Source organism: Coloeus monedula (genome assembly GCF_965178545.1).
Source record: "Coloeus monedula genome assembly, chromosome: 24".
NCBI classification, from domain to species: domain Eukaryota; kingdom Metazoa; phylum Chordata; class Aves; order Passeriformes; family Corvidae; genus Coloeus; species Coloeus monedula.
Genome location: NC_138804.1, coordinates 876,018 through 891,243, shown reverse-complemented (window position 1 = coordinate 891,243; position 15,226 = coordinate 876,018). Strand labels below are relative to the sequence as shown.

The 15,226-nt window shown below is 49.1% G+C and overlaps 1 protein-coding gene across 3 annotated transcripts in view; it reads left to right on the top strand.

Moving 5' to 3' along the window:
* The window catches only part of MAN1C1 (mannosidase alpha class 1C member 1), a 57,050-nt gene that overhangs the window by 18,383 nt on the left and 23,441 nt on the right, over positions 1-15,226 (top strand). For all 3 annotated transcript variants that reach the window (XM_082296648.1, XM_082296649.1, XM_082296650.1), the window contains exon 3: positions 1,937-2,033. In XM_082296648.1, coding sequence (XP_082152774.1) covers positions 1,937-2,033 — 97 coding nt within the window. The remainder of the gene's footprint in view (positions 1-1,936; positions 2,034-15,226) is intronic.

Sequence of the window (15,226 nt, the reverse complement as noted above, 5' to 3'; positions counted from 1 at the left end):
TAAATGTCATACTCATCTTAAAATGAGGCTGATTCAGAATTACAGCATTAGGAGTTCAGGGAACAAAGCAGAATCATTTCCACATCCTCTGCATGTCCAGGCTCCCTGTGTGCCAGAAGGGTGGGTCCTTCTTCCTCAGCTCTGATTGAGAAGAGAAATGAGCCCAGGAGGTGCCTGGCTGTTTCCTTTTGGTGCAGGAGCCCTGCTGCTCGCTGTGGGAACGCTGTCTGTGTGGAAAACACTGTCCTTCCTGCTGGGAGCCTCAGGATCAAGCTCTTGATACATAAAAGCCTTTGCTCTGCATTGTCCAGAGAGAGGCCAGAGCTCCTCAAAGATTCACCCTGTTACGTTCCTGGAGAGTGAGAACTTCCCATTTAGAATCTGCTGCCACTGGGGAAAAAACCCCAGAGATTTGGTAAAAATGAAGTGAACACCCCGAGTCATATGACTGGGACAGGTTCGAGTGTGTTTTGTGGAGGGTTTCTTCCCCCACCCCAGGTCATTATTTAGTTCCCTCAGAGCAGAGCTCTCCACTGACTAATTCATCCCACACTGAGTTTTTAAACCCCAAATTGACTTTGTTTGTCCAGCATTCCATCTCCTGGTGGTGTCGGAGCCTGAATGTTATCAATTGATTCAGCAAATGTTTATCCTCCTCCATATGAACAGCTCCAGGAAACTTTGCTTTGGAAGCTTGACGTTTAAAAAGGAGGGGGGAATCTGGGGATGTGGCTTCTTGCTAATTAAGGAGGATACTGCCAGGGGCTTGTGATGCTGGGCTTGTGAAACACACAGCTGGAGGGAAGAGTAAGAACTGAGATGACAGGAGGAATTTCAGACCAAAGTAACCTGCAGATTCTGATCCTGAAATAGAGCAGCAAATGCTGCCACAGACATGAGACGGGAGCACTCTGTGGAGGAAGGATTTGGTTTAAACTGTCATTTTCCATCAAAAGTCTGGTCTGAGGGAAGTGTTTCAGACTTCTCTTATCTTTGTTGAGCTCGGTGGAGAACGTGGTTGATTCTCTGAAGCCCCTTCTTCCCCTTTGTTATCTTTTTTCCCAGGGATTTAATCAAAGGATGTCAGGTCAGTGCGATGCTGGGGTGGAACTGCTCAGAGCCAGGCTGGGGGGTTACAAAAGGCAGCTTTATTTAAGGCACTCCTTAGAAGCTGACAAGTCCCAGTCTCTCCCACATGAAGAAAGGACACTTGTAGGTTTAATTTTTCCTCCCAGCTGGAGCCAAAGGGACAGGAGGACAGAAAAAGCTGTGCTGGGGTGTGTGTGTGTGTGTTGGAACTTGCACAAGCAATGCCTCGCAGCCCTCGGGGGAAGGTCAGTGTGCTGGGCCCGGGCAGGACAGTTCAAACATCCCAAAAGGAATTGTTTGAGTTGGAAGGGGTTGCTCAGAAATCACCCAGGCTGTGTGCAGAGCTCTCTGAAGAAAGGACTATAGGGTTTTGATAGAAGATAACAAAATGTCACGGATTTGCCCTTTGTGAATGTATTCTGTTAATTAATAGAATGAAAGCCTCTGTGCAGTCCTTAAGGCCAGCTTCTCCCTGTACTTAGGGACAGATCAGCTTTGGCCTTACAATTTTAGCCCATTTTAAGAACCATTCTAAAACACTGATGCTCCCTGAAAAAGGTTGGAAGTTCAGAGATGGAGACAGCTTTCTACAATTCCCGTTTGGTTTGCAGGGCCAAGGGGGAAAGCGGGGTTTTGGTGTGAGATGTGCCAGGTTCTCCACCAGAAATGATGAGTTGGAGACTTCATCCCACCTCTGGATGCAGCCCCACTCCTCGTGAATTAAGATTTTTATAATTAATGGACCATGGGTGTAGCAGTGAGTGGGGCAACTCCCATCGATTCCCACAGCTCAGGCTGGAAAATTCTCAGTTCTGCTAACTGTTTCCATTCCCTTTTCCCCTCCCAGATGATGAAGTTTGCCTGGGACAACTACAAGCAGTATGCCCTGGGGAAGAACGAGCTGCGCCCGCTGACGAAGAACGGCCACATCGGGAACATGTTCGGTGAGTTGGGCTCAGTTTACTGCAATCTCACTTGGCTTGAGCTTTTGAAGGTCCCATGTCCAAGGCAGCTCCTCTCTCTGCAGTGCTGTGAGGTGTCTGTCACAGCTTTGATCTCGTCCCTCTTGCTGTTGGTGTGAAGCAAGGCTCTGAATCTGTGTCCTGGAGGTGAGCAGGGCTGGGAATCTCATCCCGGTGCCAGCCTGGGTCACCTCTCCGTGCAGAGCCAGCACAGAGTGCAGAGAACAGAACTAGAATGAAAGTGTCTTTATTAAAACATGAAGCCAGCCCAGCACTGACAATGCTGCTATTTGTCTGAGCTTGTAGGCTTCAGGACCTGACCGAATTGAGCATTTTCTCTCTCGTTTCTCCACTGTTGAGCAAGATGTGAATTCCATGAAATATTGAGTGAATCAATATTAAAAGCTCCTTATGCTACGTGCTAACTGGCTTGTATCATTCTACTCTTTAGCAGATTACCTTTTTTTATGTGAGCCACTTTCAGTGCTATTCCCCTGCTCATTCTGGTCGGATACTTGTGGTATTTTTGGGGTATTTGTTGACTTTTTGACAACATAAATTGTCTTTTTACTCCTCTGCACTCAGCATTTCCCTGCTCTGCTCCCTGAGCCCCTGCCTGTGCCATGGAGAGCCCAGCACAATCTGCTTAGGCAGCCCTTCCCTCTTCCCTTCCCTCTTCCCTTCCCTCTTCCCTTCCCTCTTCCCTTCCCTCTTCCCTTCCCTCTTCCCTTCCCTCTTCCCTTCCCTCTTCCCTTCCCTCTTCCCTTCCCTCTTCCCTTCCCTCTTCCCTTCCCTCTTCCCTTCCCTCTTCCCTTCCCTCTTCCCTTCCCTCTTCCCTTCCCTTCCCTATTCCTGCTGTGCAGAGGGCTCTGGGTTCCTTTCCAAGGGATCTGTTGTGCAGAGATTATCTCCTGGAGTTCCTCACCCAGATCAGGGCACAGCAGAGTTCCTCAGTGGACAGGTTACCCATGAGCTGATTTCCTCAGTGCAGAGGATGGGACCAAGGGTCTGGAGAACCCTCCCATCCTGTTTTACACCCTGTAGGTGTCCAGGTCCTTCTCCACATCAGCTCCAGGACCTGGGGGGGACCTTTCAGGCTATGGAGATCTGCTTTGTGTGGACCCCAACCCTAATCCTGCTCAGCTTTGGGGGCTGAGATGTGGGACAGGGAAGTGTGAAGGTGGAAGTGGCATCAGGTGTCTCTGACACTGTCAGCCTGGAGAAGGTTTGGGGTGACCTAATTATGGCCTGCCCAGCCCCACTCTGCCAAGAGCCCTGATTTGGGTGGGTTTGGCCTTTGCTTTGCTCTTCCTCCAACCCCCTCCAGCAGCAGCCAGGTTCTTTACTTGAGCATTTGCATGGAGTTCAGCACCAAGTTGAAGCATTTTGCAGCTCTTCCACTCTGGCAAGCTTGTCAAAATTCCTCAAGGAGTGTGCCAGTAAACAGACAAAAATATTGAAAGCTTTAAAATGCATTTATCGTGCTAAAACAATTGACAGTACTTAGGCTTGTTTGTAGTGTGCCTGTGAGCACTCTCAAGGAGAATGCTTTGGAGCACGAGGATTTGCAGACAATTGCAGAAAAGCAGCTACATGGTACATTTCAGCCTTTTAATGGGCTTTTCCTGCTTCTAACTGTGCCTGCTAAAGCAGGGCAGCATCAGGCAATCCCTTGGTGCAGCCCTCTGCCCCTCTTGCCCTCAGAGACTTAGAGAAACGAGGGCAGGGCACTGTGGCCGTGCTGTGCTGCCCATTCCCCCTCCTGTCACATCAAGTGTCTTTTTATTCCAAACTCCAGATGGAAAGGAGGCAAACCGGGTGCTCTCCAGGCTGGAAATGTCAATATTAAGCTGAGATTTCTCTGCAGCTGCTTCCACGTGGGAGGGGAGGAACCTCTTTGGGGCTGTTTTCGAGCGTGTTTGTGTGCATGGGAAGCAGTCAGCTTCCTGAAGGGCGATACATTTTGCTGTTGTGGATGTGCTGCTGCTGCTGCTCACTTGGAGCCTTCAGTTCGGCAGCCTCAGCCTGGGGGGACCTGTTCTGGATCAAATATTTCCTCTAATGCAAGGAGAAATACAAATGAACTCTGAATTCTGCTGCTACAGTGTCCTGCTTCTCCTGACAGCCAGGAGAGAGCATTCCTCCTCCTTTTCCTGCCCAGGTAGAAAACTCTTGGATCCCCAACCCAGTTAATCTCTCCAGAGATCCAACTTTGCCACTTCCCAAGTATTTTCCAACTACTCCACAGGCAGCATTCCCACTCTCCTGGACTTTGATCTGGTGACTTGGTCTCGCATTCCTGCTTGTGCTCAACATTCTCCAGCTCCTGTTTCTAAGGCATCACTTTCATCCAGGCTCTCCCACGTTTCTGGACAGAGTTTATTTGCACAGAACTCCTGTGATTGCTGTCATTTACAATCACTGCAGCTCAAGAGCCCTTTCCTTAAACCCACAAGCTGTGCTCCTTTCATCAGCATTAATTATTCATCAGTGATGCTTGCGATAAGATGTGCCACGCTAACCAGCCCTGCCCGTGCCCTCCAGTGGGGTAAACATGGGTTAGACTTTCAGATGTGCGATGATTTCCCTGGAAATGATGCCATGGGAGTGGGCAAGAGCGCTCCACGAGGGTGGAGGGATGATCTGTGCTGGAACAAACCCCACATCACAAGGTTCCAGGGGCTCCAAATGCTCCTAAAAGGCTGCACAGCGGGAGGGGGTTCAGGATTTCCTGCAAGAGCTCTCTGTGCAACTCAAGGAAAAGCTGCAGAATGCCAGGCACCGTTCAAATCAGGCCCCAAACGTGCTGATTTAGGAACATTCAGGGGAAATGGCACAGCTGAGCTTGTGGCTGAGGGCGAGACTGGAGATCTGCAGGTACAAATTCTGCTGCCAGTGCTGATGCAGTTACTTTAACCCTTCTCAACCCCCTCAGCACTCCTGCCTTTGGTGCTGTAAGCATGAAATTCACTGATGTTTGCAGGTGGTTGCTGGGGAGGGCAGCAGCTCTGTGTGTCACAGCCCCTGAGATGCACCTGTCACCGTGAGCTCCAGAGCACTGGATTATTATTCTGCCCACTCCCCAGCTCTGTCAGAGCCACTTATTTTTCTGACAAAATGTTTTTAAATCCTGTTAGCTTTACAGAGCTTCTGTAGCTACGGGAGAGTGAGCTGGCATCTCGTTCTGCTCGTGCATCAGCTGAATTGTCAGTTACATTTTGATTGCACAGTCTTTTAACAATGATAAGGTGAGAAGGCTGATTTTCAGATATCTCTTGAAGTGTGCAGTGCTAGCAGCAGAAGAATCCTTCTTTGACTCATAACCTGAGCCAATTTGCTCTGAAATCAGTGACAGCAAGTAAATATGGAACCTTGCTGTGCTGCTAGGTGCTCTTCACCACCTAAATGCATGTTGGTATATTAATTTCAGTTTAAAAATAGCAAATCCCTAACCAGGTTTCTCCCCTTTTTCCCTCTTTCTCCACTCGAAATCATGCCTGAAATCATGAATTGCCTCGTTGCAGCCATTGCTCCTCTCAGCATATGCTGAATTTCTGCAACGTGGTGAGGCTGTGGAGCTTCAGCTGATGTGAATCCATGTGACAGCTGTCACAGCCAGGACACTGCCAGGTCACCAGGACCGGGTGGCAGAGCTCTGCCAGCAGCTGGGTTGAAAGGACACGAGGTGTTTACTCCTCATCCTGCAGCAGGGCCCTCGTGTTGCTCCATGTCTGATTGCCCAGTGACAGGGGACAGGGTGGAGAAATTCCTGGAAAAATCCGTGGCTGCCTGGGCTGTGTTTGTGTGCTGGGCTCAGACTTTGGCCTGAGCTGTTTGTTTTGAGGATAGGAGGTCACTGGCCTCAGCTGCCTGGAAATGGGGCTGGTTTGGCTCTCCAGGATGGAAAAAGGGGATGAAATGGCTGGGGAAGAAAAGCAGTGACCACAGGAATATACCCAGAGAGGCCTCTGCAAAGGACCAAACTGATTGAGGTCCAGAACCTTCAGGTTTCTTCTGCCTCACAAATGCCACGAGACTTGTTCCCTGCCCTGTGGCACGGTGACCTGCCGTGCTCAGATCTGGATGGAGATTCCAGGAGTCCCACTGGAAATTCCAGGAATCTCCACTGCATTTAACACCACCAAGCTGCTGTGACAGCAGCTTTTAACAGCAGCTGCTCTGGGGCTCCCACCTCAGGTGCTGGACCCCAAAACCCCAAAATCTCCATGTCCTGGGGTTAGTCCCTCCAACCACCCCGTCTGGCCAGCTGAGCCAAGCATTTTCCAAAGAGCTGCTTCCTCCATCCAGGGTTTAGCCAGGATTTAGCAGGTAGGAAACACACCCACCTCAATTAGAGGCGACAGGAGTTGGTCTATGAATATATAACAGAGGAGAGGTAATTGAATGAAAGTATTAATTCAGCAATATCCCCACCACCAGAAGAGAAACGGGAGCCTCCATTGTGCAATCACTTGCTGCACCTTTGCTCTTCTGTCTCTGGGTCTCTTTCCCTGTGATCACAAAATTGCAAAACCCTGGAGAGTCCTTTTATGTGATTAAAATAATAATAATAATAACAATAATAACAATAATAATAATGGCTCTCTTAATTTTTATGCTGAATTATGCCTGCTGCCTATTGCACATGACATTGGATGCTTGGCTCCATGGGCTCTTTAAAGAGAAAAATACCTTGTAATGATGATGTTGCTGGAACTCTGTTGCTCCCTGGCATCATCTTTTTTTTTTTTTTTCCATGTGTAATGTTCCCCAGATGAATAATTTTCAGGAGGGCATTTTGAGTTGACTTTGGCTTTTGCTGTCAGTGAAATCTGCAGCAACAAACTTTATTTCCTGGCAGCAGGAAGCAGGGAATCAGGATATCCTCCAAATCCCAAACTCACTGGAGTCTGGCTGCATGTTGGAGCTGGCATTTAATCCCTTTTGTGGGGTTTTTTTCCCCTGTTTTGAGATCAATCCCGAGCTAATTAATCCTTCAGGAGATTTGTCCCTACTCCGCTCTCATCTTGGGTCCTGCTGGCAGTGGTGGCTCAAACATCAGAGCTCCACTGAACCCTAAACCCCACACAGGGGTTTACAGGGGCTCAGCTGACTTCTCAGCTTGAAATATTGATTTTAAAAGTTAAACCAGAAAAAACCCCAATGTCTCAGAGTGGCCTCCAGCCTTCCTCAAACACCTTTGCATCAAACCTTGGTTCTGGGGCTGAGCAGGGCAGTGACTGGTGAAAAAGTGTCCTTTGAACCGAGTGGATTCGTGTTAGATTTACGTCTCAGCAAAAAAATAAAGGCAGAAAGGAGAATTGGGTGGAGAAGCTGAGATGTGAGAGCCCAGACTGGGGGATCTGGGGACTCTGGTCAGCACAGTTTGGCCTGGGCCAGTCCTGAGCAGCAAACTGGGAGAGCTCCACGTTATCTCCATGCAACCCCATTAATCATCCCGGCTTCCTCATGAGCTTCCTGAACTTTCCACTGACCCCAAACAGAGTCTGGAGCTTAATGAGGCCTAAAAGTAGGAGAGAGTGTCTTGGGATTTGTCAGAAGTGCTTCGCACAGCAAAACGGGGGAGAAGGAAACAAAACAAGAAATAGAAAAACAGCCATTAGAGTAGCAAATGGAAACAGGAAAAGGGAGAAAAATGCGTTGAGCTGTGAGTGGAGAGGGTTCTGTGGGGCCTCTTTGGGCTGCTGAGGAGAGGAGCAGGCAGAGATGTGGAGGAAGCCACACATGAGCGGCCCCGTGGCCGAGCACACAGGGAACAATCAGGCTGGAGCTATTTTGTTATCCTTTTTTCAGGCTCTGGGTGTAATTTAAAATAACAGTCAGCTCATCTTCAAGATTTTTCCTTCTTTCCTTTTAATATTTTCTTTAAGCACCCCATTATGGATGTTGCCTGTGCCTCATTCTGGACACTAATTATGCGGAAATAATTGTCTAATCTTCAGAGATATTGAGCGTGTGATTAAAAGGCAGCCAGCTGAGAGTGGGTGGAGTTGGACTGCTCTCAGATCCAGCTCTGGATTAGGAGGCTTTGGTGGCAACTCCACAGCAAAAGCTGAGTTGGAGGCTTGGCACTTCCAGCTGGTTTGAACAAACATCCTGCACCCGCTCCAGGGACCTGGGCACGGCTTGGGAATTGTATGGAATGTGCTGCTGGACGGGGCTTGGAGCAGCCTGGCAGGGTGGGACCTGTCCCTGCCCATGGCAGGGGGTGGCACAGGATGGCCTTTAAGGTCCCTTCCCACCCAGACCAGTCTGGGATTCCGTAGGGAGGGAAATGCCACACCTGGAGCTCCTGACTGCCCTGCTTGGGCTGAAGGTGTCTTTTGGGAATGCTCAGGGCCGGGTGTCTCCTGGCCCCTGTTTGCAGGCTGCTGCTTTATGAGATCTTTTGCCAGAATCACCAAATTAAGGTTGGAGAAGACGCCCAAGGCCAGCCTCTGACCCAGCACCACCCCCTGTGTTCAGCACTAGGCCACGTCCCCAAGTGCCACATCCACACTTTGCTGAGCCCTTCCTGGGCTGTGACTCCACCACTTCCCCGAGCAGGCAGTTCCAGTGCTCAATAACCCATTCAGTGACGAGGTCTGCCCAATCCCCCTCTGGCTCCTGCTTTATTCCAGGAGGAGTTTGCAGACACGACCAGGAACTACAGAAAAAAACAGAGCAGGTTAAGAATATTTTAAAAATACACTTTTAGCTCTGCCTTTTAATGTTGGAAATATCTTGAGACTCCTGGGTTTCTTGCCTTTATCCCTCTGTATTTTAGCTTGTTCTTCTTTATTCAGAGGAGATGGAAACTGTACAGCAAAAAAAAAAACCCACTTACTTTGGTTTTAATTCACTTGGTTTCCACTCTTGAAACTTCTGAAGAGATTAAGCAGGTTCCAAACTGGCTTTGCTGTGTTGGATCTCACATTTAGAACTTACCTGCTTTATCACATCATTTTGTGCCGCTGCTGAGGTTTCTTTCCACCCTCATTATGTATCTCATTGGATATTCATCTGGATTAGTGTTAGATTTTGACATTTTTCTCTTCACCTCCAGGAGATCATATATCAAATGGGTCCTGCTACAGCATTTCTTCCTCTGTAATTTCTCCAGGTGCTTGTTTCTGATATTTTGTTTTCATCTCCGCAGCCTTTTCAGGGGAGAGAAGTCCCTTATCTCACTTAATCAGTGGGTTTAACTTCCTCCCACAGGACATCAACTTTCAGATTTGTCACTGCTGCCAGGGCTGGCTCTGTGTGCTCAGAATGTTGTGGTAGGCATTTGTCACTCGAAGACCTTTATGCTTTCAGAAAATACTTCCTTTTAGCCTCCCAGGATTGTTCCTGTCTCTAGAGAGGATATTTTGGAAGTTCAAGGGAATCCCTTAGCCTTTGCTTGAGGCATCAGTGTGAAACACGGGGAGGATTTTTTTTGGACTGACTAAAACTGTTCATCCTTCTTCTGATGTTTTATTCTCAACAGCACTTCTGCACCCTGACACACTTTATATGCAGCTCCCAAAAGGGGGGAGGGGGGGGAAATGAGAAAAAGCTCAGTGCAGGAAAATGAAAGCGTTTCAAGAGAAAGTTCTAAAGGCAGAGGTGGTTTCCTCCCAATTTCAATATACCCAGAATTTACCTCTCAGGTACAAACACAGGATTAAGAAGACCTGAGTTATTCCTGTTTCTCTCCACAGTGCTTTTATCTGAACACAGGATTGCACTGGGATCATTTCCTCACAGAGCTGGGGGGTGGGAAAACACAAACTGTGTGAATTCTGAAGTGGGGGATCACAGCATGCCGGGGCTGGGCTTACAGCAGCCTTGATTGCTCCATTTCATCTCCATTTCCAAGCTCCAGTCTGTGCTGTGTTCTGCCAGGAAGAGAGGGAATTCGGGAACAAAGAAACTGAGGATCAAGGTTTGCCCTTTCATGGACTTCTCCTTCAGGCAGCTGGAACTGGAAGTCGCCTTCAGGCATTAAAATTAACACCTCTTGCCTCGGCTAGAACATTCCTTCTCTCTTGGCAGGCTCCATCCTGGTTGCTGTGGGAACCAGCATTTTTAATTTCCTGACTTGTGTGTACATCCCAAATTGTAGCTGTGATGTTCTCTGTCACTAAGGTAGCTCTGGGGAAGGTTTGCAGGGAATGGAGCCATCAGAAAGCAAATTACAGAGCACTTCCTTCCCTCGGGACCACTCTGCTGCATCTCCAGGGGGCATCCTCAGGAGGCTTTTTGGAGACCTGCAATTCCCACTCGTCTCAGGGAGCAACAAAACACAAAAGTAGCAGCGAGGGGTCATTGAGTCCTTCCCTTCCCGAGGCTGGAAGGTCCTGGCAGGTGATCCTGCTCCAGTGCTTTCCAGCTTTAAAGCTTGTCCTGGTGCCTGACCCTGCTCTCCTGCAGAGTTAAGCTGGGACTCCTTGGCCTTTCCCTGGCCATGTGCAGAGTGCTTGTACCCTCCCGTTCTTTGCAGCATCTCCCCGTGTCTTTGCAAAACGTTGTCAAGTTTCCCCAAGGCTGAGCAGCCCCAGACCTTCCCAGCTTTAACTGCACATTCCTCCTGCTTCCCTCTGGAATCTCCAGATGCTGCTGGAAGGAGACTCTGTGCCCTGGCCTGGAGAGCAGGGCCCTTTCTTGTGTGTGGGATATTATTGCTCATCCTGGGGTGGGCTTTGCTCCTTTTTCCAGCGTTCCAGCATTGTTGATTTGAGCTGAAAATCATTGGTTTGAGCTGGAAATCGTTGATTTGAGCTGGAAATCGTTGGTTTGAGCTGCATTTCCGAGGGCTGCAGCCTGGGTATGGCTTTCACAGAGTGCTGCCTCACCATTTATTCCTTCTGCTTCATGGTTCGTTGTGCTTCCCCCGGGGCGGAACGCGCCGCGTGGCCTTACTGAATTGCATCCCGCTTGTTCCTGACTATTTTCCCAATTTGCTGAGATTATTTTGATATCTAATCCTGTCAAGCAGCATGCTGGAGAGCATTTGGAGGCTTTCAGCTGGGGTCTTGTTGGTGTGACTTTTAACAATATGGGAGAGAAAGGGAAGAACACGGACAGATGGTCCCAAGTGATGGAGTTACCGTGGCTTAATGTGTTTGTGCTCATGGTAATGGACCATTTGCATTCTCCTGACCCACTGCATTCACAGAGAAAATGTGTTCAGATTCTTCCATCGATGATTACGAGGGTTCCAAGCTCAGCTCATGAGTGCTCAGCAGGTGGCCAGGCCGGCAGCTCTGTTCCATACTGAACAGCAAGGTTAATCCTGTTAATTCATTTGGAGGCAAAGGGTTTCATTTCTTTCTCTCTGAGTTCTCTCACACCTGGGCTGGTGTTAAGGACCAGATCCTTTCTGGGAGGCGATGTTGGCTGGGCTGTGGATAAAACCACGTCAGGGATGGGTGGTTTTATAACCCAACCCCGACGTGGTGCCTGTTCTGCAAAGCCCATCCGGAGCGGAGCGGATCTGAGGGAAAGTCACTGCCAGGAGTTCCAGGCTGTGCTGTCATAACACATCTGCCACTTTTTGGGAAGTGTGTTTGGGAGATAGAAGGGCACCTTCTGATTGTTATAATGAAGCATCTCTCCTTTGAATTGAGGTGAATTAGCAGTCTCTGCTCGTTAACTGCTACCTGTGGCTCTGGCAGAGCAGGATAATAGTTGCAGGTAGGATGTGTGTGTTTGTTTTAATGGGCCTGTTGGGACCCTTCACATTAAATGCTGCAGGTCCTCAAGGAGGTCTGTGGAGGAGCAATAAATTGAATATAATCAGATTACCTTTAACCACTCCAGAATTAATTTCAAGCATCCAGAACAGGGAGGCACCAGCAGTGTTTTGCCCCAGATGTTGTCTTCCGCTTAACCTCCTTGAACTGCTCCTCCCAGAAGTGCTCCTGGCTTGTCAAATGACCCATCTTTGTCAGAAGTAATTACCTCTGCCTCGCCAACATCTGAGCCCCAAAACCAGGAGGAAAACTCCTTCCCAGAGGAGCATTTGAATGATGATCACTTCCAATTTCCTGCCGAGCTCTCCATGGCCCACAGAGCTGCCTGCAATGGAGTCTGTGTGTCACGGAGACAGATGGGAGGCACGTGGAGAGTGGATTTGCAGTATCTCTGCTGTATCAGGGATTGTGTTCCCAGGCTCAGTCAAACCTCCCCCTCCTCCGTGACACTTTGAAACGGGAACAGTTTGATTTGAGCTCCAGGAGGTGTTGGAGTCGTGCAGGGATGAACCAGAGCTGGTTGTTGGAGGATCACTAAATGTTGAAAGATGGTTGGAGAAACTGGGGAAAAGAGGATTAAACTGGGGAGCTGCTGCCAAGTATTAAATACTTAAGAATCAGTTGGCAATAGGTGCTTATCAAATGTCTCCTCTCCCATTCCTCTGAAGGAAATAACTCATCTGAAGGGCTGGTGCTGTGACAAGCAATTCGTTTCTGTGCTGAACACCTTTCTTTTCTTTTTTTCCCAGTGCATAATAAGAATATTGCTAACCTGCTCTTCTCCAGGCTCTGCCTACTTTGCCACGTCCCTAAATGAGCCCAAGCTCTCGTTTTGTGTCTCTCACCCATCACTGGTTCAGGGCAGAGCTGCCACTGCTGCTTCAGCTTGAACGATAGCCTTAATTCTTCAGGGGAGATTGATATTTGAAAAACATGAGTGGTTTGTAATCCAAAAAAGCCATTTCTTCCCCAGCTGGAACACACTCTCTATTAAATTTGATCATAGCAGCCTAAAAGGCAGCACTTGAAGCTGCCTGTCTGTGGTGCCAGCTTTACCTGTGCAGCCCATATGCTGTGGTGCAGGTGGAACTGGGATTCATTAGCACTTCCCAGGAGCTTGGAAGATCTCTCCTGTTGACAGCAAAAACCAGACTGAGCTGTCGTGTGAGCCAGATGTTTGGGTGATTTCCCTCATGCCAGCCTTCAGAGTTGCTTGGCTGTGGGTGGGAGGCTCAGCTTGGGCTGGCAGATGGAGCTCTCGAGGCCGTGCTGCCTCTCAGTCGCTTTGCTCGCTCTGCTGTGCCCTGGGCTCTGCTTCTTCCCAGCCACGTGCTCCAGGATTATTGCTCTGCTGTTCCTAAGCATCTTTTCAGGGAATGATCAGCACTTGGACCTTTCCTCAGCTGCGGGAAGTGTGGCTTTAACCACCGTGCAGCGCAGAGGGTTTGAGTTGGTTTTGGGTGTGAAGCTCAGAGAGCGGCGGAACCTCGGCGTGGTCTGAGTGATGTCCCGTGTCTCATAAATGCACGGAATTCCCATGGATCCAGAATCCACATTCTGGGAACTGATAGCTGAAGAGGTTGCTAGCCTGTTGTTGGTAGCCTGCAAAGCAGGGCCAGCATCCTGTGACTGCTGAATCTGCCAGGGATGGTGAAGAGGAAGAGGCCAGAGCAACATCAGCTGAAATCAGAGGGGGAATTGTGTTTTGGGAAGATGGGGGCTGCTTTGTTGGGATGTGGAGGGTGGGTTGGCACAGGGTGCCACCCTGATACCCCTGTGGATGGCTGCTCCCAGCTGAGGGGGCAGCAGCAGGGACAGGGCGAGGGACAGAGCTGCCCATGACCCGGCAGGGCTCTGCCAGGTGGCCTTTGCTGCCCATCAGGGGAGCACTTTTGGCATGGAGAGTGCTCAGGGGGTGACCCTTTGACCAGTACCTGGAGAGGAGAGTGAGGAAGATTAATGTGAGGAAGATTAATGTGAGGAAGATTGGAAAATAACCTTGGCCATGAAGTGTTTTTTGATGAGGTCCCTGAAGTGTAGGTGCAGTGGTTTATTTGGAAAGCAGAGAAAAATGAGGTTACTCAAAAGCTAATGGACTTTTTTTTCCTAACTCTGCAAGAGAATGTGCTGATACAAAAAGAAATAGATCTCTTCTAATTCTTGGACTATTGCTTTGTCCCCTCCATCTCTCACTTCTGCTACCTTGTTGCTCAGACGTAATTTGTTTAGTTTGCCTTAAATAAAAGGGAATGTAGTTACTCTGTGTTACAGCTATCAGGTTCACAGACAAAAAACTCAATAAATAAGGCTCTGGCAGGGCTGTAGCTCAGGTCTGGTGTTTCTGGCTTCATCTGCAGTAGGTACCACTCACAGGCAGCTGAAGGACTGGGCTGTAATGGGACGATTGTGGACTTAACTGAGAAATGTTCTTTCTTCCAGAAGAGAAAGCCCATTTCTCAGTTCCATTTGGATTTTGTGTTTAATTTGTGTCAGCTGGACCAGTAGTGCCAGCCCTGTCCTGGGGATCCCTGACAGCTGGGGTTGATCCTTGCAATGGGAGCAGAGTCACTTTCCACTGGAGAGCATCTCCTGGAGCTGGAGTTTATCTTCTGTGCCCATCCCTGGTGTGTCAGTGCTGGAAGGAAATGTTAAAAAAGCACCAGTGGGGAGTGTTTCTGCACCATTCCAGAGGGGAGATGGATGGCTGGTGCAGAGTGCTTGGGAAGAACAGAGACACCAGGTCGGATGTGGTGGGTAAATTAATTTTTATTTCTCTAACCAGCACATTCTCTTTCTTTAAACCCTCTTTCTTCTCGTGCTTTGAGGAAAATTCCTCCTGCTTTTTTTGGCTGGCAGGAGAAACTAAAGCCCAGAGCAGGCAGGGAGCTCTAGCCTAAACCCAGATCCCACCTCAGGAGCTGCAGGCTCCCAGCCTCTTGTCGTGCCTGACCCGGAGCGCTCTGCACAGGGACTGGCAAATCTTGGCTGCGGGGCAGATTTTTCCAGGAGCTGCAGTGATTTTCACAGTTTACTTTGTTGCCAAGATAATCCTGAGCTGTGTAAAACGTCTCTGTGTGGATTTCTCCCAGAATTGGACAGTTTGCCACCAGCCAGGAGGAGCTGTGTGGTGACGTGGTCCCAGGCAGCTCCCAGGCTTCTCACACAGATCTCAGGATAAATGTCAGGAGTCCAGGCTGCTCTCCAAGCCCTGTCAGGGAGAAAAAGGACCAAAAAGAACAGGAAAAGCAGCACTTGGAGATGGTCATTTTTCAGACTCCTGCTGTAACAGGGCACTGGTTTTAATTGAAGTCTTCAGACCAGCAGAACCAAGGGGAAGGGATCTCGTGTGTTCCCTCCTGCACCCCGAGAGGTGAAGGTAAACAACCAGTGACAACCAGAGCCCCTTGCGCCTCGGCAGTTAACAAGTTCATCATG